Source organism: Clupea harengus, chromosome 24 (assembly GCF_900700415.2).
Source record: "Clupea harengus chromosome 24, Ch_v2.0.2, whole genome shotgun sequence".
Taxonomy (NCBI): domain Eukaryota; kingdom Metazoa; phylum Chordata; class Actinopteri; order Clupeiformes; family Clupeidae; genus Clupea; species Clupea harengus.
In genome coordinates, this window is record NC_045175.1 from 11,665,566 (window position 1) to 11,691,020 (window position 25,455).

Here is a 25,455-nt window from a genome sequence, read left to right on the forward strand (position 1 = left end):
GCAGCGCGGGCCAGCCCGGCCTGGTCGACGGAGAGGCGGCAGAGACCAGCACACATCAGCCCAGCAGCGCACATCAGCCCAGCAGCGCACATCAGCCCTGCAGCACACCTCAGCCCAGCAGCACACATCAGCCCAGCAGCACACATCAGCCCAGCAGCACACATCAGCCCAGCAGCGCACATCAGCCCTGCAGCACACCTCAGCCCAGCAGCGCACCTCAGCCCAGCAGCACACATCAGCCCAGCAGCACACATCAGCCCAGCAGCACACATCAGCCCAGCAGCACACATCAGCCCAGCAGCGCACCTCAGCCCGGCCCAGTCGACGGAGAAGCGGCAGAGAGCAGCACACATCAGCCCAGCAGCACACATCAGCCCAGCAGTGCACCTCAGCCCAGCACGGTCGACGGAGAGGCGGCAGAGATCAGCACACATCAGCCCAGCAGTGCACCTTAGCCCAGCCCGGTCGACGGGATGTGCAGTTCTTTGTTCACTGCTGCGACGCCTGCACAGCCAAGAAAGGACCGACACAACGTTCCCACGCCCCGCTACAGCAGTATGCAGAGGGAGCACCCATGGAGCGGGTAGCAGTGGACGTGCTCGGTCCATTTCCTCTCACCGACCTCGGAAACCGCTATGTGATCGTGGCCATGGATTACTTCACAAAGTGGCCCGAGGCATACGCGGTACCTGATCAGACTGCCTCTACAACGGCAGGGAAATTAGTGACTGAGATGTTCTGCCGTTTCGGGGCACCGGAAGAGCTCCAAAGTGACCAGGGGCGGAACTTCGAAGCGGAGGTATTCAGTGAAGTCTGCAAACGGCTGGGTATCAGGAAGACCCGGACGACGCCGCTCCACCCACAAAGCGATGGGCTGGTGGAGCTCAACCGGACACTCGCTGTTCAGCTGGCCATTCTAACCAGTCGTCGACAGCAGGACTGGGACTGCCACCTGCCCATGGTCCTCTGGGCATACCGGATAGCAGTGCAGGACTCGACGAAGTGCACCCCTGCAGCCCAAGATGTTCGGACGAGAGCTGCGCACACCCATTGACCTAGTCACCCCCGGAGCCAGAGATTGATGGAAAACCTGGGATGGAATTCTACAGGCAGTTGTGTGAGAGGATGCGAGAAGTGCCTGAAATGGCCAGACAGGCAATGTGCGCTGCCGGAGTTCGACAGAAGCGGGCTTACGACACACGCTGCTGTGGGCAAGAGTTCCACGCCAGTGACAAGGTGTGGGTATTCTGCCCTGAAAGGAAAAAAGGTATTTCACCTAAACTTTCTAATCAGTGGGTAGGACCGTGTACTGTACTGGAAAGACTGTCTGATGTGGTTTACCGGGTTCGGGTGTTAGGGCGGCGGAAGGTTGTGACCCTCCATCGCGATCGGCTGGCCCCGTACCGGCCGTTGGCACCGGCTGGAGCTGAGATAGACTGTGAAACCGCGCCAACACTGGTGCCAGCCCCATCGGCAGCTCCGGAGGCTGTGCTGGCTGCTGTGCCGACTGTCGCGCCCGCAGGGCGCACACCTCGACAGCACAGATTGCCGGCACATTTGAAGGACTTTGTTGTAAGGACTTGGGTTGATGAGGACACCAACCAGTCTTAGTGGGGGCTGTGTAACGTGCCGGTATAGTCGCCCCATAATGCCGTGCGGCGGGCACATACTTTTCTCTATGTGATGCACTAGCGCCCAACGATGTTCCTTAACAATGTTCCTTACTGTTCTAATTACATGTTGTTGTTCTGTGTTGGGACGGAGTTTATACAGGTGTGTGACGGTAGCACAGTCTGTTCGTGATAACTTGTACCAGGGCATAAATAATAATAATAATAATAATGTCTCCCTCAGATGGTTCAAAAACTACTTCACGGGTAGAACACAATGTATAGATGTTGCAGGCCTTACATCTGAGGCCCTAGTAATTAATTCTGGTGTCCCTCAGGGCTCTATTTTAATATCTGTGACCATCTAGAACATTGCAAAGTCCATTTTTATGCCGATGATACAATTTTGTATGCCTCAGCGCCCTCTATAGATCAAGCAGTTTCAAACCTTCAACATGCTTTTGATTGTGTACAGGATTCCCTAAAGTCCCTCAAATTGATGCTGAATGAGTCTAAGAATAAATTCATGATTTTCTCCAATGGTAGAAATAATGTCCCCTCCACCCATAGGATATGCACCCGTTCTGGGACTAATATTGAGCAAGTTCCTTGCTATAAATACCTAGGTATCTGGCTAGATGATAGGCTGTCATTTAAATCACATGTTCTTGACCTAGCTAAGAAGGTTAAAATTAAACTGGGTGCTCTTTATAGAATAAGATCTTGTTTTACTTTTGAAAACCGAATGGAAATAGTGCAATCAACAATTTTGTCAGTTCTTGACTATGGTGACATTGTTTACATGTATGCTGCACCCTCTACCTTAAAACTCCTGGACTCTGTTTACCATAGTGCTATTCGCTTTGTTACAGGAGACGCTTTCAGGACCCACCACTGTAACTTATACAAGAATGTTGGTTGGTCCCCTCTAGCAGACAGGAGGGAAAAACACTGTCTTTTATTTGTTTATAAAGCCTTAGTGGGAAAACTGCCTAATTATCTCATGTCACTTTTAAAATTAAAATCCATCTGTCATAATACACGGTCACAGAGCCTCATCTCCCTTGAAATCCCCCTTACAAAAACTAATATAGGTAAAATAGCTTTTAAGTTCTTTGCTTCCCATAAATGGAACACTATTCAAGTGGAGTTGAAATTAACCAAGTATTTGTCTGTCAACCAATTTAAGAGCCTTTTAGATAATAAGGATGTGCCTCAATGTTGTTGTTTTGAATGATTCTCTGATTTAATTTTTTTACTTTATGTTATTTTATTTATTTATTTTTTATGCTCAATTTCTGAGTTGTTTGGTGTGTGTTTTTTTTTTAAATGTATTTTGTCTGTTTCGTTTTGTTGTGGTTTGTTTATGTATTGTTCTTCTGTACTATGTGGCCTCAATCAGGGCATTGCTGCAAAAGAGCCCTGTGCTCAGTCAATTTCTCCCTGAATAAACAATGATGATGATGATGATGATAAATCCAGTGCCATTTTGACATTGTGTTGTGTTTAGTGTTTAATAAAAAGCCATAACAAATATTCCACACTTCCATGATTTGTTACAATATGTTGCCCCCTTCTTTATGTTGTTACTGGACGTATCATGTGTACTGTTAGAGTGTGTTACATCATACAACATGAGACATGTGAATAATGAAAAAGTGGGATCATTTTATTGTAAAGCCACATCATTTTTCTTATGAAGGCTGCTGGATGCAACTTTCTTCCATAGCTTTCCACCTGTAACTAGCTACTCTTATGTAGCTAGAGGGTAAATCTTTCTGTTGTGTGCAGCCATCTAGTGGACAAATAGGTATTGCTGTATGAGTTAATCAGCTGACAACAAATGTATACAATTGTCTTGCCTAATGTACCTACTGAATGGGTTGCCTTAATAATTATTAAAAAATTGCCCCCCCTGAGAATTTTTTCAGGAGCTGCCACTGGTCATGAAAACAGCAGAGATGCCCACTAAGGCAAAAGCCCACATTGTGAGGAATAGAATAGAGGCTGAAATAATTAATTCTTTAATCCATTTTCCACGTCAATCCATTTTCAGAGGTCCAAATTCAACTTACAAATGAAGCCCCAAAGGTAAGCATAGCTATCCTGTAATTAGTAGCAATGCCATCGATTAACATTAATGGTTAGCCTATCCGCTAGCTCAAAAGATTGACTGCTAAATGAAAACCTACAAGGGTCTATTTGCCTAAATTAATTTAATGTAATGTAATGTTAGCCTAGATGTCATATAAATATTTTCATGCTAGAAGCCTCTACCATCTTGGCCAAACCTTTAGTTCACTTCCGAAAAGGGAGAGTGGCTAGGTGTGGACAAACATAGTGATACACTGCCTCTAATCTGATTGGAGTGGTGACCTTGTTAGCCAGACTTACATATAGCTTATTTAACAGCACAAGCAAACTCTAAATTCTGAAAAAGAAAAAAACAGACTTTTAGGCCGCTAGCTTGAGAGTGAAAATGGTGGGCAGAAACTACATATGCATGCCCAGTGTTGCAAAAATAGAAACGCTCCACAAAGGTGTGGTGAAACTAACTGGGCAAAAGCCAACCAATAGCATTGCTAAGCAATCCCTTCCAAATGAATGTGTCTGATGAGACTACAATGTAAGATGGCAATATTGCGGTGGGTTCTGTGCAGTGCTTTCAAAAGAGCGCTTTTTTGTTGTTCAATTTCAATTGGTTGACAAGATGTATCTAGCCCATAAAGCTCCTAAACACGACCACTTTAGAGAATTTATCTTGTGTGACATGTATCACACATTCAATTTAATAATCTAAATTCTAGTCTAATGGAACATATTTGCAACTGTGGAGCTACATACGGAGCTACGATCTTTGCCTAAATGTTTCAGCAGTCCTTGTGGCACGGTAGAAGTAGGGAAGGTTTCTATTTTCTATGGAAATAAAACGTTTTGAGAGATGAAAACCCGGGTTTTCTTAATTCCTTCACTGCTTTACCTTTGATACATACCAGAGGAGGCTCTTCCATTGAGGAAACGGAGGAAGGACCTCCCCAAACTTTTTGAGAATTTATTTTTTTAATTGAACTGACTAAACTCCTTTAAAAATGCAGTTTGATATCAGTATTTAATACTATGCACATCACAATTCGTTTCCCTGAGTTGAAATAACATTAGCACCCCCTATCGTAACCAGAAATTATTGCACGGAGCGCCGTCCTCCCTTTTGCCCCTATTGAGATCAATGTATTCGGTCTCTGATACTGGCGGCTCGTGGGGCTCATTCACTTACATTACCCAGGGGAGGAAAGTCCTCCCTAGCGTCTGAGTCTGCGCCAACATCGCTTAACCAATAAACAACGGATTTGGCGTTGGAGGGAGGGGATTACACATTAAGAGCAAAAGACTCGGCTCGACCATTCTGCTGTAGGATATCGATAGAACTTCACCCTTGGATTGTTGTAGAAATATTGCAAATTAAGAGATGTGCAATGGAGAACGAAGACATTGTACATGTTTTATTGAACAAACCGTTTTCTACATTTAGCTACAGAGAGAAGGTTAGTATGAAAACAACAGGGAGACCACTTCCAAAAATTCAAGTCACTAAACCCAGTGGTAAAACCGCTGCCGTTAATGCTAACTGGTATGCGAAATACTCATGGCTCACTGGTACCATTACTAACAATCGGCTATACTGCTGGCCCTGTTTGCTCATGGGTAAATCACACACATGGTCTGTAAATGGATTCGCCGACATAAAAAATGTGGACATGGCAACAAAACGTCATGATAAATGCCAAGACCACGTTGGCGCAGCAATTCGGTTGTCCTTGCTAGGCACCATGCCAATTGATCAGGTCGTGGATGAGGGTGTGCGGTTGCAAATCGTGCACCACAATGCTAAAGTGCGCCAAAATAGGGAGGTTTTGAAGAGACTTATTGATGCAACTGCCTATCTAGGCATGCAAGAATTGTTCTTGTTCAGCTGACATTCTGAATGGAAATTGCTAATGAATGTTTCAGAACGCGATGTGTTTCGTATCTATTCTAATTAGCCTACATTGTCACTTGGGCATTGGCCTCATATTAGGCTACTTAGTGAATGATTCAGAGCATGATGCATTTTAAATGGCATCACTTTTGGTCTTGTGTCTTAATTTTTCTTAAAACAATTGCAGCTGAAAATTTAATTATTCAAATAATAACTAATAGCTTCAGTAATTGAGGGGGGAAATAGGCCCAATGATAGGCCCAGAATTTTGTATTTAGTTTTTCAAATCAAGAGTAGGCCTGATTTGACTAATTGGCTTTGCATCCTTTCCTTCTGGCCTTGTCTAGTCCAACGACATGCTGTCCACCAGCTTTCAAAGTACAATGGTGCCACACTGGTGGCTTTGTATCAATTGTATCCCTGCCTGCTATTTTGTACTGTAGTTCACAAAAACACCCTGTGCAGTTGATGCATCCAGAACCGAACAGGTTAGTAAAACCCTGTTTATCACTGTCATCGGCAGAGAGGACATAGAAATGTGATGCAAGGCTACTGTTGACTGTATGTGTAGATGTGCTAACCCTCAGCAACAGTGCACATGGTAGAAAATAAATCTGATGCATAAGAGCAGCAGTGACAATTAGCCTACCTGAATGAAGAGTGTATAAGATATGGGAAATGTTGAGCAATATTCCTTTTGATGAACCGCATATGTCTTACCATCCATCTGCTTCTCTAACTCTGTGAGTCTTTCATCAGCCTTCAGGATGGAAGTGGCCTCAACGTTCTTCTCCTGGAGAAAATCCTCCAGCAGCTCTTCCCCCTGAAGACAAGAGAGAAAACAAACATACATATATGCAGACTCAAACATACATTTACACAGTCACAAACACTCTCTTTCTCTTTCACACACACACACTGTTACGCCCCTCTACACCCCTACTGGCTTTGCAGTGGCAGTGCAATAGCTTTTAGGTGGTGAATGGGCATAATTAGCCTGATTGTCCACACCTGGGGAGGTGTGTGTGAGTGTGTGTGTGTGTGTGTGTGTGTGTGTCCACACCTGGGGAGTTGTGGATAAAAGCCATGCGGTTTGTCCTCAGAAGGAGGCCTTGCATTCACAGCATGCTTTGGAGGCTGGTGAACACCATGTGTTTGGTGCTGGTGCTTGGCACTCACTATTTTACTCTGTGTTTTGTGTTATATAGGAATTAATAGTATTTTTGTACAACTCTGTGGTCTGGCTCTTCATTTGCTGCGGCTCAAGAGCCGGTTTGTCACGCACACACACACACAGATACATATCGGCAAACACTCAAACATACATACCAAGTTACACACAAACATAAACACATACACACACACACACACACACATACATACACACATTAACACTCACAAACACATACAGTATATATACGTATATCGGATCCAAATATACCATGCTCACAGAGAGAGAGAGACAGACAGACACACACACACACACACACACACACACAGACACAGACACAGACACAGACACACACACACACACAGACACACATAGACAGACAGAGACAGAGAGAGAAAGACAGACACAGACACACAGACACACACACGCACAATCACTCACACACACACACACACACACACACACTGCCCTGGCGCTCACCTTCATGCCCTTCTTGTCATGTTGCCGGTACTTGGCCACCATGGCGTCTCGGTCACGGCAGTAGATCTCATACCCGCCTGCCTTGGCATAGTTGCCCTGCTGAATGCTGGCGGCCAACGGTGCGTACAGATCCAAGAGAAGCTTCCGACACAGCTTCTCCGAGGCCTCCATGTTCAGAGTGATCAGCTGATCATACAGCTTAGACACCTTCTCCTGTCGGAGGGGAAGCCACAGCACACATTTTAGCCAAAGCAACATGAACTACAAATACGACAGGATGAGTTCCTGATGCAGAGTTCCAATTGGACAAGACGTATTAGGTATGTAACGCTTGGAATTTAGAAACAAAAAACAAGGAAGTCAAAGCCTCCAAGCTCAGGTACTACATGTTTTGAACACTACAGCCCTTCCAACACTACAAATAGCTCAATCAGAAGGCAACAACATACCTGTAAACCATTATAAGTCTTTGGATAAAATTTATGGATGAATGAATATATGAATACAGGTAAATGTAAATACTTCAATTTCAACCGTTCATCATCACTGTTGGTCTGCAATCCTTCTTTGCTGTTTTAAAACTGTTCAACTGTTCCAAACTCACTGCCAGCTGTGTCATGTAATTCCTCCCCTCATCCTTGAAGGAACGTTTTTGGAATTCCTGCATTGCCATGACGTCAAAACGATAATGTTGTACCGAGATAGTTCCAACATCCATGGGAAAGGCCATACTAAAATTCCCCATGCCCTGCTCATAAAGCCGGAAGCACTCATTCACTGCCGACTGGTTTTCAATCTTTGCCATGGCAACCACAGCATTCTCCAGACAGGGAACGCTGCCACTGTTGATGGTGTCCACGTAGATCTTCACAAGATGGCTGAACCCTAAAGACAGTGAGTGAAAGGCAAGGGGGTATATGTTTGTAGTCACTCAATCTAGTATTCGTAAAAAAAAACATTGCTTTCTTTTTAACCCTCCTATTATGTTTGGGGTCAATTTGACCCTTTTCAATGTTTAACGTCTCTAAATAAATGATTGGCATAGTTTTTTTTGCTTCATATTTAATGACTTTTCCTAATCTAATGGGGAGAACTGGGTAAACACAAAATTAACATGATGATATGTTTTCAATGTCCTGTACACATGCTTTACGCATAGGTGTTGTTTGGGGTCAATTTGACCCCAGGCTGTTTTAATTGTATAAAATATATAAGAAATATAAACTTTTTTTATCACATTGTTACTATTCTTGATTACAGAAATAGTTTTCTATTCCATATGTTATAGATAACAACAATATGTACTTAGAAATAATATGAAGCCATAAAACACCAGAAGGATATCTCTTTCCAATTTTAAGTCAATCAGTGAGATTTGATGGTGATCTGCATATTTCTCCATAGTAGCGTAACATGTATTCTGGATGTATAAGGGGGGTGGGTGGGGGTATTGTTTTATTTTTAAGGGCTATTTAGGTAGTCAACAAACAAACCTAAAGTACCTGACATAAAAAACTTGAGTACAAAAAAATATTATAATCATTTTTTGGAGGTTTAAATTGCTGGGGTCAAATTGACCCCAAGCATAATAGATGTGGGTAAAATTTGAACATAATAGGAGGGTTAAATTCCCAAAGGCAATAGTATGATATTAACATTTCACGCTTTAAGTGTAAAGTTTTTAAAGGTATTTGTAACTGATTTATAATCAGTAAAAGTACAAATACATTCACATTTACGTTTATTAGATATGGTATAAGATCCGTTCCCTTTTCTATTTCTTTTCAGTTCTTCCTACTTTTTTTAACACAACAGCAATACAAAAGAAGCACTGTGACTCACGGCTGCCGGTGACCTTGTGGCAACCCTGTACCGTCTTCACACGGCTCTCTGCAAAGACGTAACTGCAGAAGCGGTCAGCGGCACTCAGGAAGTCTGGGAAAAGGTCGGCATCAGCCATGGAGTCCAGGTTCCTCATGTTGTTCGCGGACGTTGGGAACGGGAAGGTGAAGCACTTCCGGGCCGGGAAGAAGTTCCGGATGCACTGTCTCGGAAGGTTGTAGGTCGCCACTTTATTAGTCAGACCTGTGAATGCAAATCAAAATGCGGTCTGAAACTGAAGCCAAATACTCTCAACCTTGTCTAAACTTAACATTTCAATCGTGTGTTCTTAAATGTATAACTTTAAACTCATATCGGAAGTGTATGCCTGTACAACAAGGGTAGAATATTATGCCATTACCTAAACTGAAAAGCTAGTGGGCCTATGCACAGTATTTATACTAATTTATTAGTTCAATTCTTTATGATCTGTAATTTCTGTTAGTGAGTGTGCACATATGCTGTATTCTGCTTTAGACTGTGATAGTGATGTTATGCTTGCAAACTCAGTGAACAATAAATAGTAAACTGGGATTGTAAAACAATCAACTTCCAAATCCAAATAACATAATAACGAAGAACAAAAACAACAATACCACTATTACTCCCTCTACTACTACTTAATAATATAATAATAATAATAATAATAATAATAAAATGATAATAATAACGACAAGAGAACAAGCTATTTCAATTTTGTCAACAAAAACAAAACCATATATATATATTTCTTTTTTAGATACATATTTAACCATTCATTGAGACTAACCTTTCTTCAACTGCAGGGCAAATTCCAGGTAATCGTCCTCGCTCACATCACGACCGCCGATCTTCCTCTCCAGAGTGAAGTCCCGAACGACCCAGATGAAGCCGGGGAAGAAGCGGACGAACTTACTGTCCTCCTCCTCCACGTCATCATCATCACGGGCGGCCGCTGACTTTATTCTGATGTTATCGGTCAGCTCAGTCACATAGCTGTGATTGGCTAAGGAAAAGAGAGTGCACTAACGCTTTTTACGTTTAAAGTTTAAAATCTCATTCATATAAAAGGCTATTTGTGTGTGTGTGTGTGTGTGTGTGTGTGCCATATAGTCATTAGAGCCTGACCAACCAACCGAAAAGGGCACACGTCACCCCGCTACTCATTGAGCTCCACTGGCTGCCGGTAGCTGCTTGCATTAAGTTCAAGTCACTTATGCTTGCCTACAGAGTGCTTGCTGGTTCAGCTCCCACCTACCTAAATGCTCTTGTAAGGGCAAATGTTACGCCCAGGACGCTGCGCTCGTCTAGTGAGCGCCGTTTGGCACTGCCGTCTGTGCAAGCACGGCAATCCGGACTATTCTCATTTGTAGTTCCACGTTGGTGGAACGAACTGCCTAGTACTACAAGAGCAGGGGCATCCCTCTCTACCTTCAAGAAGCTTTTGAAGACCCAACTCTTCAGAGAGCACCTCCCTTCCTAACTGGCACCTTGACTAGCGCTTAACCTGCACTTCTTTTTCCTTTCTAGGTCGTTTTTCTAATTCTTATGTAAAGTAGTATTTATTGTTACACCATGTTTTTTATTGCTCTTAGCTTGACTGTTCTCTCCCTTGTACGTCGCTTTGGACAAAAGCGTCTGCTAAATGACTAAATGTAAATGTAAATGTATACAATATTCAATAATTCAACACATCTAATATATAGTTTTAACTGTGCTGTTATTTTGTTTTAGGCTAGAATGTAATCATTTCTGGGTTCTGTTTTAGGACTAGGTCCAATCCCTGGTTGATTTGCACTCCTGAGATGTGAAGTGGGTTGACGCAGACATGCAAGGTGTTTCCGGGTAAGAGTCATGGTGCTGTCTGTGGGACAAAAGGGTTAAAAAGCCTCATTGGAGTCATCAGATGGGCACCCTCCTTCTCCGGTGTTTCGATGATAAGCCCACAACACCTCCAGAGGGCTCATCGGCAATACCTGGCGTCCCAGATGTGCCCCCCTCTGCTTTAACCCTTCTGCCCAACAATGCTATTTTGGGGCCAAGTGGCGTCTCTCCTCTTCACCCACAGCCACCGGCTTGCCCATTCAGCAGCGCTTGAGAGGGTTTTGATGGCTTGGCGTTGGGCTTGGCCTCAAATTCCCAAATCCTTAAGCAGCCTGGTAGTTGTCTTACCCACAAAGCCTCTGCAGCCAACTTCCACTGGGCAAACTTTGGCTTTCCAGCCACGTTGCTCAGCATCAGCTGCCAGCTCAGCGTACTTAAGGCTCTTTAGTTCATAGGCCTCCTCTACAGCATCCTCCCAGGGCACAGTCAGCTCTACGATGTACACCTTCTTAGTTGAGGAGGACCAGAGCACGAGGTCTAGTCTGAGGTTCGTAGTGGCGATCTCTGGTGGAAAGTAGAGCCTTTCACTCAGATCCACCACGAACCTCCAGTCTCGCACTCCTCCCAGCTGACCGAGGTCTGATGTTGTACTGGCCTTGGTCTTGGTTGGCTTTGCACCTTCACAGACGAAACCTCTTGCAGATGTAGGATGGGATGATGGAGGTAGGGCATTGATGGTCGTTCGTCTGGTCTCCAGCATAGCTGCAAGGCACTTCAGCACTTGGTTGTGCCGCCAGGTGTAACGGCCTTGAGTCAGGCCTGTCTTGCAGCCAACCAGGATGTGTTTAAGGTTTGCTGGAGACGGAAAGAGTGAGCACGTTGGGTCTTCTCCGTACCATTGTTGAAGGTTACTGGGAGATGGCAAGACATCATACGTTGCTCGTAAGATGAAGCTGGTGTGAAATGCTTCCATACTCCACAGTTCCTTCCAAGATAACTTCCTACTCTCAACTCCCTCCCACCTCATCCACTGTCCCTGTTTCGATTGGGAGACAGCCTTTGCGCACCTTGTTGCCTGCTCTTGCCGGCGCACCTCCTCAACGACCAGACCTCTGCGCTGAGATTGAGCTGCCTGGTGCCAAGATGGTCTGCTCACTCAGAGGCCAAAGCCTCCTTTCCGCTGTTGCACAAGGCCAACGATGTCACGATGCCTTAGGTCTGCCTTTGCCTGCTGGGTAGCTGCACTTGCAGTCCATTTCCTTCCGGTCGCCAGAGTAGGAGCTGTTTGGGCTACTCATGGGTCACGGGATTCTGTTAGTGTCATTTCCAGCCTTATTTTGGAGCACTTGAATTCCTCTGGAAGACCCAGCCACTTTTTGGCAAACGAGCTGATCAACCTCTCCAGTTTTTCAACCTTTGAGATAGGGACCACATAGATGGTAAGAGGCCACATCAGCCGGGGTAGAAGACCGAATTGAAGGCACCAGAGCTTTAACCTGCCAGGAAGCAGGGACTTGTCGATACTCTCAAGGCTGCAGATTGTGTCCTGCCTAAGCTGGTCCACTTGATCTTTGTCCTTGAGGTTGGCATCGTACCAGCGCCCTAAGCTCTTCACTGGCTTCTCTGACACTGTCGGTATGGGTTCCTCGCCTATGAAAAAGCGCTGCTCTGACAGCTTGCCCTTGACAACTGATATGCTCCTGGATTTGCTTGGTTTTATCTTCATCCGGGCCCACTCGATGTTCTGGAGCTTTTTCAGCAGTCGTCTAGTGCATGGTTGTTGTGAGTGTGGTCATGTCATCCATGTACGCTCTGATGGGAGGGAGACGAAGACCAGTTTTGAGCTGCTGACCTCCTACCACCCATCGGGAGGCTCGGATGATGACCTCCATTGCCATGGTGAAGGCCAGAGGGGAGATGGTGCATCCTGCCATGATCCCTATATCCAAACGCTGCCATGCTGTGTTGTACTCCTCAGTTGTGAGGCATAGCTGGACGTCCTGGAAATAGGATTTGACAAGAGTGGTGATAGCCTGTGGGATGCTGAACAGGTCAAACCCAGTCCACAAGAGACTATGAGGAACAGAACCAAAGGCGTTGGCGAGGTCCAAGAACACGACATGGAGATCTATTCCCTCCTTTTTGGCAGCTTGGATTTGATGCCATATCATATTTGTGTGCTCCAAGCAACCAGAAAAACCTGGAATCCCTGCTTTCTGCACTGTTGTGTCGATGTATTTGTTTCTCTCTAGGTACACAGCCAGCCTGAGCTACTACGCTGAAGAAGATCTTGCCTTCAACGTTTAAGAGGCTGATGTGGCGAAACTGGCTGAGGTCAGCAGCATCCTTCTCCTTAGGGATTAGGACGCCACGGGCCCTTCGCCAAGATGTTGGTATCGTTTGTTTCTGCCACACCACCTTCATTAGCCTCCAGAGAAAGCGTAACACATCTGGTGCGTTTTTATAAAGCCGGTAAGGGACTACATTGGGCCCAGGAGAGGATGCAGCTCTTGCTCGATAAACAGTTCTTTCCACTTCACTCTACTTGGGAGGACATACGTCTAGCTGGTGTTCTGGAGGATGTGGCATATCCGGTGGAAGGGTGATCTGTTCGCACCGGTGGCTGTCAGTGTGGATTCTTTTCAGATGAGCTTCAAGATCTTTCCTTGTTGTTATGAGTTTGCCGCTTTTCTCTTTCGTGAAAAGACTCTTTACAAACTTGAAGGGGTGAATATACCTATGATGGTTTGACCTGAGCTGGGAGTGAGGTGTGACAAGTGGTCTCACTCCCTTCCCCAATGTCAAATCAAAGTGCCTTGTCTCCAAGACCTAATGCAGTGGCTCTCAAACTTTTTTGGTCATTCCCCACTTTGAACAAGGGGGCCTTTTCAAGGCCCACCTGTCCCTAATCGCTCCAATAAAATGGTAGGCAAGCTTAAAATTGTCAAATGTATTGAAATAACAATACGTTCTACATCTTAATCAATAACAAATAACATCAGTTCAAAAATAGAGAAAATAAAAGTGCAATGGTGTCAATCGTTGCCTCAAATGGGATGAGTTCCAAAAATAAAGAAAAAGGGCCCACTATGCAATTGTGTTATCAATGGGTGGCCAAGCTTAAAATCTCCCTTGTACGTCACTTTGGATAAAAGTGTCTGCTAAATTACTTAATGTAATGTAAAATTGTCAAATTTATTTAAATGTTCAATTTTCTTTTAGGCAGATTTTTTGATGGATCAGCTGTCTTTTTCGCCACTGGTACTGAATCGCCAACCTTTATATTTCGTGTCATAAAATGTATCCATAACTTCATGCTCCGGGAAAGTTTTTTTTCATTGTCCCGCTGCAATTAATACGCCGACGTCAATCAAAATGTTCGCACTATGGTTCCAAGTCACATTTTCATCCTGGTCCCCCATCTAATGTTTATACAGTGTTGTATAATGGTGCGGCTCCTATAATGTATAATGTATAATGGAGCAACACGTAGGCTACAGGGTGGGTGTGGTAGAGCGAGAGAGAGTGAGCGAGAGAGAGAGAACGGTAATGCACACGGATAGATCAGATGTAGCAACCAGAGCAAAGTTATGTTGCTGTAACTGGTGTTGAAGTCTGTGCAACCAGCGTGGAGAATAAATCCTCGGGCCAAATCAAGTTGCCATTAATTTAATCAACCGCAGACCGAAGGGAAAGGGAGATGTTAGATTTAGGTGATTTTCATATATCAGACTACAATGTAACTACACCTCAAACAACCACACTTTGGAACGTACTTTGAAGTGTGAGAGACCACGCAAAGTATTGTCACTTTCTTCTGCTGCAGTCATGGTACAGGGAGAACTGACCATATCAGACTACAATGTAACTACATATCAAACAACCCCCATTCTTAGTTTGCATATCACCATGTGAGAGCCATCAAGGTGGCTCCTGGCCTTTTGTCCATGTTGAGGAGCCATCAGACATGGTTCCTGGCTTTTGTGTGTCTTGGAGCCAGAGACAATAGGTGTCTTTTGTCTACAGCCACGACAAGATGGCTGAAGCCAAAGATATTAGCATCTATATGTAAGGTCTGTGTTCTGTCCGTGTCTAATTTCTGTGTTTGTCTCCCTTGTGTGGTCACATGTTTGTTCCCATGTCTAGTCCTCGTGCTTCCTTGTTCCCGCCATGTGCTTTCCCTATGTTTGTTTGTCTATGCCATGTGCCCTCTTGTTGTTGTCCGTGTCTTCACCCCTCACCTGTTCCCAATCTCCCGGTTTGTGTGTATCATTGGTTGCACCTGTGTCCTGTTAATTCCCCTTGTTTAGTCCACCTGTGTCTTTGTCTGCCCCGCCTTGATTGTTTTCACCTGTCCCTCGTTATCTGTTGCCTGTGTGTGTGTATATATAGTCCTTGTTTTCTTGTTCTCGTTGCGTCTTCGTAAATTGTTGTTTCGTGGTATGTTCCTTGTTTTTCCCGCTGTTCCCCGTGTTCCTAGCATTTAGCGCTTTTCTCCTTGGTATAGTGATTACTCGTGCTTCTGACCTCTGCCTGCCCTACAACTATTCTCCTGCTCATTCCCTGTTTGGTTTTGTTTGCAATTGTTGGACTGCCTACCTGTGTACCGAACTCGGATAGTAAAACGTTTCACCCTTTGAATCTACCCCTGTGCTGAGTCGTGCGATTGAGTCCTGCACAACACCCACCAGTCGTAACACTATATGGTCATACCTGGTATCTGAATGGTGTCTGAATAAACGCATTCTTTCGCTAAGCTGTCTTCCACAAGCTAACTTGAACCAAGCGTGGGTCTTCAACGAATTCGCCGAAGATAAAACAGATTCTTTCAGAGATAACCCTGGAGTTTAGAATATAGAACACTTCGGCCCTGGAGCAGTAAACAAAAGTCTCCCCTGTAATCTCCGACTACGACTAGCAGGAACATTTAACAACAGGCTAATGAATACAATACAATACTTAAAAGGCTAATTAATACAATATTTCTTTGTTTGAGTGTGGTTGTTTAGTGCGATGGGGGTGTATGATTGTTAATGGGGCGAATGTGGTACAGGAGGTAGAGAAGTCGTTTAGTAATCAGAAGGTTGCTAGTTCGATTCTCGGTGTGTGTGGATGTCAGTCTGTGTGCATATTTGTGTGTCTGTCTGTCTGCTGGAAGTGTGTGTCTGAGTGTGTGTGTGAGAGAGACGGACAGGATACTGGAGTTTCTCTAGAGCCTGGTTATCGATGCTGCCTCTGCTGTTGTAAACCAGGGTGCTACTGAGCAGCACGGCCAGACAGAAGATCCAGGCATCATTATTCGAGTCGCCCTACGATGAGATTTAATGTAATTTTAATGAGGGGCATTCATCTGGTTGTACAATTATTAATTTATACAGGCAGAAAATCCAGCCATCGTTCTCTGCTCTTTACAGTATTATAATAATGTTGCTTAAGATGGCATTCTAGAATGTCTTTCTCTCTGCTTCCAAAAATGACAATAGGCCATACGTTTTGTTTTGTTGGTCTTTTGTTCTTTCCCCTGTTATTTCTGAGGGAATAATCTATAGTTTTGCTGAGCCAAAATATATATATATGATTGGAATATACATTTAATTGATTACACAATATTCAGCTAGTTTATCAACCAGACATTCTCTGGGTTAAGAATAATATTTTAAACCAGTCAGGATTCAGTTTAACTTCTTCATACCACTGTAGTAAACATCGTATGAGTATAACAGTAAGTGCATAGTGCAACGTTGGTGTCCTCACCTTGTCAACATCACCCAGTCCTTCAGTGTCTAGCATCAACATTGTATGTCCTGAAAACAGAGGTTATCCCATTGTCACTGACACAGACTTCACTTCCTGTGTTACACATGGTCACCATAGTAACAACAGTAAGAATAGTAACTAGATTTAAGAGCGCTTTATCACCCATTGTTATGACACTCCACTCCTCTAGACACACAAGAACTGTCACAGAGTTTCCAAAGTAATATCACGCTGACAAATAACATCATAACCAACATTGGTACTATGGTTGGGTACACAAGGATCTTTCCTCTCATTCTTCTCATTCTTATTATTGATAAAGTGTGAGAAAAGAAAATGTAATTACCAATGAACAACATACAAACAAAGAAACAAACACATTCATTAATTAATAGATTTGCTCACCTGGTTTAGAGGGGTGAGGCACACACCACATCCAGATGCCTTTGGTCTTAGACTCAATGGTGCTGCCCAGAGCAAAGCCTGAAATAAACAACTTATATTTGAAACTATTATCAATGTTGTCATAGCAACAAAGGCGCTAGGCTCTACTCTGATGGTGTTTTTAATTCTATTGATGCATCATTGGGCCCACAAACCAGGGCTACAAATGGATTTGAATTTTAAGTTTGACCTTCAAAAGTAGGCCCTACTGGCCCTACCGGTTCTGTGGTCCATGGCAGTATATACAGACCAGACAGAATGTGTTTCAGTTCAGAGGCCTGTGTTTGGAGTACTGTGCTAAAGCAGACTTCCAAAAGACAAGTTTGTAAATAACCTTTTTTCTTGCGTGTTTGTGTGTGTGCGTGTGTATGTTTATGTGTGTGTGGGTTTGTATGTGTATGTTTGTGTGTGTGTGTATATTTATATGTGTGTGTGTGTGTATGTACTGTATGTGAATGTGTGTTTGTATATGTGTGTGTATGTGAATGTGTGTTCAGTGTTTCCCCTACCATTATATTAGGGGGGCACCCCGCCCCCCCAACGGCACCCTCCGCCCCCCTTTGAAGATCAAGGTAATTTTGTTCAATTAATTCCCACAGCGGCCGCCGACGGCCTGTTAGAATTCTACTATAGCGGCCACAGCTGCCCGTAATTTTTTTAAATACACAGTTTTTATACGGCAAGAAATAATACCCCGCTGGTGGATACATGAAAAAAGTACTTTTCTTTTGAAACCGGAAACTAGGTGTGTTGTCATTGACTTTTCTAAAGTATTAACTTAAGTCTTAAGTCTTAACTACACTTTGCTACTGACAGATCGCCAGGATAACACTGTCTTTTGCAGTTATGGCTAGCAATCAGAGACGTCAGCGTCTGTTCTCACTCGATGAGACCGTATTTTTGGGCACCAATGATGACATCTCATCACGTTTGTATGACAGTAACGGCCATGTTGATGTAAAAAAAGTCAATACAAAAAAACGTATTAAAAATAGTAATATTAGTATCCTCCTGTTTGTTCTGACTAGCTAACTCTCCAGTAACGTATGGCTGTCCCTGTGAAGTGTTGGTTTATAACTAACACTAGCCGTATTGTTCTCTAAATTGATGAGACATAGCTAGATCAATGAAATTTCAATGGATTGTAAACCCATGACACTTTTATTTTCTTTTCTTTTTTGTGGGACGTTCGATAACATATTTTTTTTTTTTTTTTTTTTTACAAAAGCCTCAAGACCTATCCAATCAGATTGCATGCTTTTTAAATCCATTTTATTGATTGGTTAGTCCCAGAGAGCTTGTCAAATCAAGCTACGCGAGTTACGTGACTTTGAGGTTAGAAAAACAAACATGGCGTCCGCAAGTAAGCGACACCTCAGTGAGCAACAGCGATTTTCAGGACAAGCAGAGGCAGCATTTCTAATGAATGATGAGTGACCAAGAAAGCAATGTACACAGTGGTACTGGATGGATTTCTAGTGGAGAAAAGTTTGAATTTCGCCAAGGATTGGAAGGAGAAAGCGCCAGAGAAAAGTACTCTCCGACTCCGTTTCTATCACGAGGTAAGTTTCATCGTAAATACACACACCCAACAAGTAGTCACTGCAATGCATGCTTTCTTCATTTGTTTCTCGGAGTAAATAATACACTTTATCAAACCTTTGTATTTAGTTTTGTGTTCGGCTATCAACTTGGCTAGATTTGTAGATTTATAAGACATTTGAGGGCGAACATTCACATGTGTTTCGTTTACCGCAAAGCTGTAGTACGCACCTTGTACTAATAGCAAGCAACATGTTACTGGGTTTTCATTTTGCCGTTTGAAAGGCATAAGCAAGCAGGGACTTACAAGAAATTTAGAAGAAAAGATAAAGGAGTATTTATTTTTCTTTCAAGATAATTTTCTAACCTAATTCATGAACAATTTTGACAGTAACCTATGGTTTTAGTGTAGTTAGTTAGTGTAGTTCTGTCAATATTTCGTTGTTGATTTGAGACTTCAAAGTTTTGTGTGCTTGTAATTTCATGCCTGTTCAATAATATATATATATGTGTATATATGTAAAAGAAGAATAGAAAATGAACTGTTCCTTTTTCTGATCAATTGATTTTCAGCTTAGGTAATGGCAATATTAGCCACGAGGAGAGCAGCGGTGAGGGTGCTCCTGAAAATCTGGCAGCCAACCCAAGACCAGCGAGAGGGAGAGGTGTGAGACCAAGAGGGAAAGGGCCCAAGAGGCCTACAAGCCAGGAGAGTTGGACCTTTTTATATATTGACGAATTCCAGATCTGGGCTTACTCTTCACCATTCGCTCATCAACGGACACATTTTGAAAGGGCTGATGCAGAGCTTTGCAGCGCTCCTTGAAATAGTCAAGGAAAGTTCTGACTTTTCTCAGCTTATCATTTCCATCCTCAGCACTGGGGTCCACTACATGTAACTTGGCCATCAGGGCTTTGAGCCGCTTCCGTGACATGGTAGACCTTGCCCAAAGCCCAGGTTCCCCTCATACAGTTTTACGGGCACGCCTCCGATGACCTCACGGCAAGCCATCCCACCTCTGACACCATTTGTTGCTCTCTGTTCGCTACAAATGATGTCAGAGGTGGGATGGCTTCCCTAGAGGTCATCGGAGGCGTGGCCGTAACACTGTATGAGGGACCCCATAGATTACATTTACATTTACATTTAGTCATTTAGCAGACGCTTTTGTCCAAAGCGACGTACAAGGGAGAGAATATTCAAGCTACGAGCAATAGAACCTGGTGTAACAATAAATAAATACTACTTTACATAAGACATATAACAAAATGAAATAAAAAGAAAGAAAGAGTGCAGAAGTGTAACTGCTGTAATTGCAAGTTACACACTAGTCGAGGTGCCAGTTAGGACGGGAAGTGCTCTCTGAAGAGTTGGGTCTTCAAAAGCTTCTTAAAGGTAGAGAGGGACGCCCCTGCTCTGGTAGTGCTGGGTAGTTCATTCCACCAACGTGGAACTACAAATGAGAATAGTCTGGGCTGCCGTACTTGCACAGACGGCAGTGCCAAACGACGCTCACTAGAAGAGCGCAGCATCCTGGGTGTAACATTTGCCCTTACAAGAGCATTTAGGTAGGTGGGAGCAGAACCATCAAGCACTCTGTAGGCAAGCATGATGGGTGAAGCACTTGTGTGTGTGTGTGTGTGGGGGGGGGGGGGGGGGGAGAAGTACGGTTGGTGGATGCGCAAGGAATGCCTATGTGCATGAAGCGCAAGGGTGCAGTGGAGGGCAGTGTGACAAAGTGCCGTCACTACAGATGAGTGTGTGCTCTGACTGCCACACTAAGGAGCCTGGCTCATTGGTATGGCAGTCAGAGTGCATGTTTAGTACCCTGTAGACCCAGGTTCAAATCCATGTGGGGTGACCATGCTCTCCCTTCGCTACAAACTGGACATATTTTATCACACTGAATTTTACTGGAATTTTGAAATGTACATAATGTGGAGGACGCCAGATATTGGGCTGTAATATTTGAGGTTTTGTTCAGAACAAGCTGAAATTTTAGGAAGATATGGGTGATTGAGTATGTTTTGATTTGTAGTTGAATTTTTTTAATAAATATGTATACTTAGCTCTTCAGATGAGAAATTGTACATAATTTATGCGCATAATTAATACAAAATTGCATAAATATATATTTTTAATAAAGAAAAATCTTTGAAAAATGAAAAAACTGTGCTGTGTTGTACTCCTTACTATTAGCTTTAAAATGAGATATCACACATTAATATATGTTACAAAGTGTTCTTACATCACTGCTTTAATTGAAAGCACCCTAAATCGGTCATTTTAGGGGCTGGCAACAAAGGGTTAAATAATTCCAGGTATTTTTCCCAGCACGACCCAAACTCTCCATTGCCGCTTTATCCCAAAACAACTGATACCCCTTCGTGCTTAGAATCTGAAATATTCCTGTAGCTCATTACACAGTGATGAATCAGTCTCAGTCTGTTTTAGGTCAATAGTGGCATTACAAAAATATGCCAGGACAAGCATACTGTGACTATCCCATATGAGTATTTTGGCATGTGATGTTTATGTGTGGATGTGTGTGTGTGTGTGTTGTATAAATGAGTGAGTGAGTAAACCTTTGAATGTATGTATTAGGGCTGTCAATCGATTAAAAAAATTAACTAATTAATCGCACATTTTGAAATTAATTAATCGCAATTAAAAGTTTTATTTTTTTTCTTAAGACTAAATCTTATAAATAAACAAGTAATCACTTCAGACAGCGTGTATTTTAGACACTGTTGTTTAATTGTATTTTTTTTTTAACACAATGGTGCCCCTCGACGGTAAATCGTAAGAATTTCCCCTGAAGCAATTCGAATCACCTCAATCAGCCCACTGTCCTCAACTATGTTGATGGGCCGACGGTAACCTTTTCACGGACTGGTCTAGTGATTTTCCTAGAGAAGTCGTGGAGTATGGGTTGGCGATCATCTAACCTGGGACTGCTTTCTGTCGGGTGCTTTGCATTAAGGTGATAGCTAAATTCAGCTTGACAAATATTACATACAACTTTAGTTTTGTCGATTGTTCCGTCATTTTGGCTCTTAAACAGAGACTTTCCGCCCAACAATCCCTCAGCTCTCTCCATCTTCAACTACCGCAGTGGTTCTCAAACTTTTTCTGTCATTCCCTACTTTGAACAAGGGGGGCTATTCAAGCCCCACCTGTCCCTCATCGCTCCCATAAAATGGTAGGCCAAGCCCCCTACTTACGGGCTACATTGCCCGAGGGGACACAGGTTCAAGTCTGGCCTGATGTAATTTTCCAATGCTCTCCCCACCTCTTCTCCGCCTCGCTTCCTGTGATAACTTCATGTCCTATCCAAATAAAGGCATTTAAAAAAAATAAAAAATAATTATATATTTTTTTTTAAGTTGCGTTAATTGCGTTAAAATATTTTATTGCGTTAATCGCGGCCGTATTAATCGCATAGATTAACGCGTTAACGCTGACAGCCCTAGTATGTATGCTTTAATGTGTGTGTGTGTGTGTGTCTGTGTCTGTGTCTGTGTCTGTGTGATTGTGTGTAAGCTTGCAGCCTATGTGCCAATGCCTATATTCCTTGTAGCATATTTGAGTGTGTATTAGTGTGTGTTTAAGTGTGTGTATTTGTGTGTGTGTGTGTGTCTGTGTTTGTGTGTGTGTGAGTGTGTGTGTGTGGTTTACCTGACTGTTGCCCAGCTAGCCGATTCATGAGGTAAGACTTGCCAGTGCGGTACAACCCCACTACAGCCACCACCACCAAAGGCTGCTGGATCCCCCTGAGGATGTCCAGGGCTGATTCCACCGTCTGCAGTTCCCCCTCTGCATTCTCAATCAAGCACACAGGTGCTGGCATGCGGGGTGGACCTCCAGACATGTTTGCTTGTAAGATGGCAGGACAACCTAGAAAATTAACACCACACACAAACCTCGATTCAATTATATATTTTTTGTTCTTCTATAATTTAATTCTGTGTTTTTTTAACAGTGTCACACAGGGGTTAGGGGTTAGGCAGTGGTGACGTCAGCGCCAAAACCTTGCATGGGGTGCATGTGAGTCTTCTCCTAAACAATAGGTTGTTGCTCCTGAGAAAAAAATACCTTCTACACCGCTGGAAAGTTCAATGCGCCGAAACAGAGCACAGTGGAATGTATGTGACAGAATCACCAGTATTCCTTTGTAGATTAACCGCTGGAAGCAGCATTAAGAGGAGGTAATGTGCCAAATAGAACACAGTGAAATAGCCTGGGCCAGGGGTTCTGCACAGTGTAATGTACGTGTCAGTGAACTATTTCACAAGTATTCCTTTGTGGATTAACCGCTGGAAGCAGCATTAAGAGGAGGTAATGTGCCAAATAGAGCACAGTGAAACAGCCTGGGCTATATGGCATGACATTTAAACTGGATCCACTGTATTCATGTGTGGATTAAGTCCTAAAAGTTTCTGGTTCGTGTTTTATTGCTGGTCACCAGCAAAACTAGTCTGTTACCTTACTGTAGATTAACGTAACTTGTTATGGTAACAAAAGAGGGTCTCAACTGAAGTGTTTTTTAAATCAGGAAAAATGTCATATTTTAGCCAGAGATCGCAGCTTCCTCACACGGAAGAGACTTCTGCAGAACTCACTCAACTCGAAAGAGATGCTTCGAGGACCACCTCAGTAGTTGCTAATTGCTCGGAAATAGAGTGTTCAGTATTTCCACAACTTGTTACTCTGGAAAATTATTTGAGAAGTTTTTGGGAAGCTCCGACAAAACCCAATGAAGACTATAATTACATTATCTCGATAAGTTAGTAGTTTCCCGTTGCTCTCTGTCTCTCTCGCCCTCACTCTAAAATCTCGTTACTGAATCAGGTTACAACTGGTCAACTGGTCAGCTTACTGGTCTTAACTTTTTGGACCAGTCATCAACGATGGATGATACCAAACTGATTGTGTACTGACGCCCATTATAAAAGGCAAACTGAATGCAGAAAGGTAGGCCTGGCACTAGCAGCAGAAATGTCGGAGGTATGAATACACATGCAACTGAGACAAAGTAATACCGCAACGCAGTCGCCAGACACAGGCAATGCAGTGTGTATTAAGCGTAAGATGGCAGGACAAACTAGGAGAAGCTAGACGCAGGAGACAGGTTATTAGTAATTAATAAATCAATAATAATATTCTCACAAAAAACAGCCAAAACTGTACAATAAACCCCATTTTTCCGGGGGGGGGGGGACAGAACTGTGCTGATAATCATGGATACCTCTATGTGATCTTGTACAATGACAGAAAAGATCTATATTAGGCCTGACTAATCAGATTCTCCCCAGATTGGCTGCTAGTTACTGGTGCCCATAATACCCATAATATTTATGATCTGGTGTTGTTCTGATCTGGTATCTGGTTTTCGAATCAGAATGACATCACCAGTCTACACCATAGGCTAAGTGTGGTCATATTTTTGGTCCAAACAGCGAGCAAATATTTTCCAATTTAGGGATTATTGGAATTGTTTAATAATGGAAACATAAATAAATGAACCAGTATACTTGTGTGGGTTAAGCAGGTAACCCCGGAAAAAATGAAAAGATTCGGTAAAGAGTTTGCTAGCGGAAGATTCACACACCACGGCTGTGAAGTCGTCAAAGAATGTTGAGATCAGTGCAAACCCTTAAAGAAAAAGAATGAAAATTAAACTGCGCTGGTTATAAAACACATTGGGCCTCATTCTCGAACATAAGTGTCTTCCTAAATATCTTCTTAAGGACTTTGAAAGACCAACCTAAGAAAATATCTCCGCCGGATTCATGCACGCCTGGAAATGTCTTCTTAAACCGCCAAAGTGTCCGTAGCTGTGCACTGATTCTTAAATTAAACGTGCATTCTCGTGCACGTGAATTTTCATACAGAAACGCCCCGCCAGCTCCTTATGAGGGCATGCAACTGAAGAGACGTGTGCACAATCCACAGACTCCACATGCAACGCGAAAGCAACTTCAGACTGATAATGTCAAAGCGGAAAGCGTGCACCGGTCGAGTAAACGCAGACCTAAATTCGAGCGGGGAAGAGGTGGAGGTATTGTTGCAAAATGTAGATGTATCCTTTCTATTCCACTATGGCTATATCCACGTGATTGAGTTTAGTGCTTATGTATTTATTCACTTACATTTGCAGTGTTCGTGTACTGCTTTTATGTATTTTTAGGACAGCACAATGCCTCGTAGAATCATGACTATAAATGTGAAACGTAATTGTTAATAAAACAAATATTCTGGTTATTATTATTGTTAAAAATGTAATTTGAGGATGTCTGTAGAATTGATGTGAACGTCATCACCAACAATTTCTCACAAATTCAGCCCTTGAGAAAAATCTGGCCGATTTACGACTGCTATTTAGCATTCTTCAATTCTGGTCTAAGTTAAGAATGAATCAGATGAGAAAACTTTCATGAATGCCAGATTTGTCCCGGAAACTTTGTAAGTGGAGTTAAGAAGACTTCTTCTAAACTTGTTCTTATTTGCGTTCGAGAATGAGGCCCATTGATATTGTCAACTAACACATTTACATGCCTCAATCTATGCCTCTGACATACAACCTGAGGATACGAATCACGAACGAAGTTAATATATTAGGAACCCTTCTCTCATTTTCCATGATACAACTTAGCTACCCCATGGCCATATAGACCTAAAGCCTGTAGTAGTAGGTGAACTACACAGTTTGGTTGCTTTAACTTACGTCTTAAATACAGCCTAAGCAACAAATGACATGGAGAACGTAGCAGAATACTCAGTCAGTGTG

General features: G+C 43.1%; 3 protein-coding genes across 3 annotated transcripts in view; all 3 read right to left on the reverse strand.

The window, feature by feature from the left end:
• Positions 1-25,455, reverse strand: part of LOC105894420 (guanylate-binding protein 1-like) — a 272,853-nt gene that overhangs the window by 155,874 nt on the left and 91,524 nt on the right. The window lies entirely within an intron of this gene.
• On the reverse strand, positions 1,338-22,515 carry LOC105890567 (guanylate-binding protein 1-like). Its single transcript, XM_042703644.1, has 10 exons — positions 22,344-22,515; positions 17,084-17,161; positions 16,676-16,725; positions 16,121-16,230; positions 9,888-10,093; positions 9,080-9,322; positions 7,842-8,122; positions 7,238-7,450; positions 6,307-6,409; positions 1,338-1,507 (listed from the first exon to the last, which is right to left on the reverse strand). The coding sequence occupies exons 1-10, from the start codon at positions 22,513-22,515 to the stop codon at positions 1,338-1,340; spliced, it is 1,626 nt and encodes a 541-aa protein (XP_042559578.1).
• Positions 12,688-25,455, reverse strand: part of LOC105890568 (guanylate-binding protein 1-like) — a 39,915-nt gene continuing 27,147 nt past the window's right edge. Inside the window, exons 10-15 of the mRNA XM_042703645.1 lie at positions 22,344-22,562; positions 17,084-17,161; positions 16,676-16,725; positions 16,121-16,230; positions 13,178-13,349; positions 12,688-12,921 (exon numbers count right to left, since the gene is read on the reverse strand). Of these exons, the coding sequence (XP_042559579.1) occupies positions 12,688-12,921; positions 13,178-13,349; positions 16,121-16,230; positions 16,676-16,725; positions 17,084-17,161; positions 22,344-22,562 (863 nt within the window). The remainder of the gene's footprint in view (positions 12,922-13,177; positions 13,350-16,120; positions 16,231-16,675; positions 16,726-17,083; positions 17,162-22,343; positions 22,563-25,455) is intronic.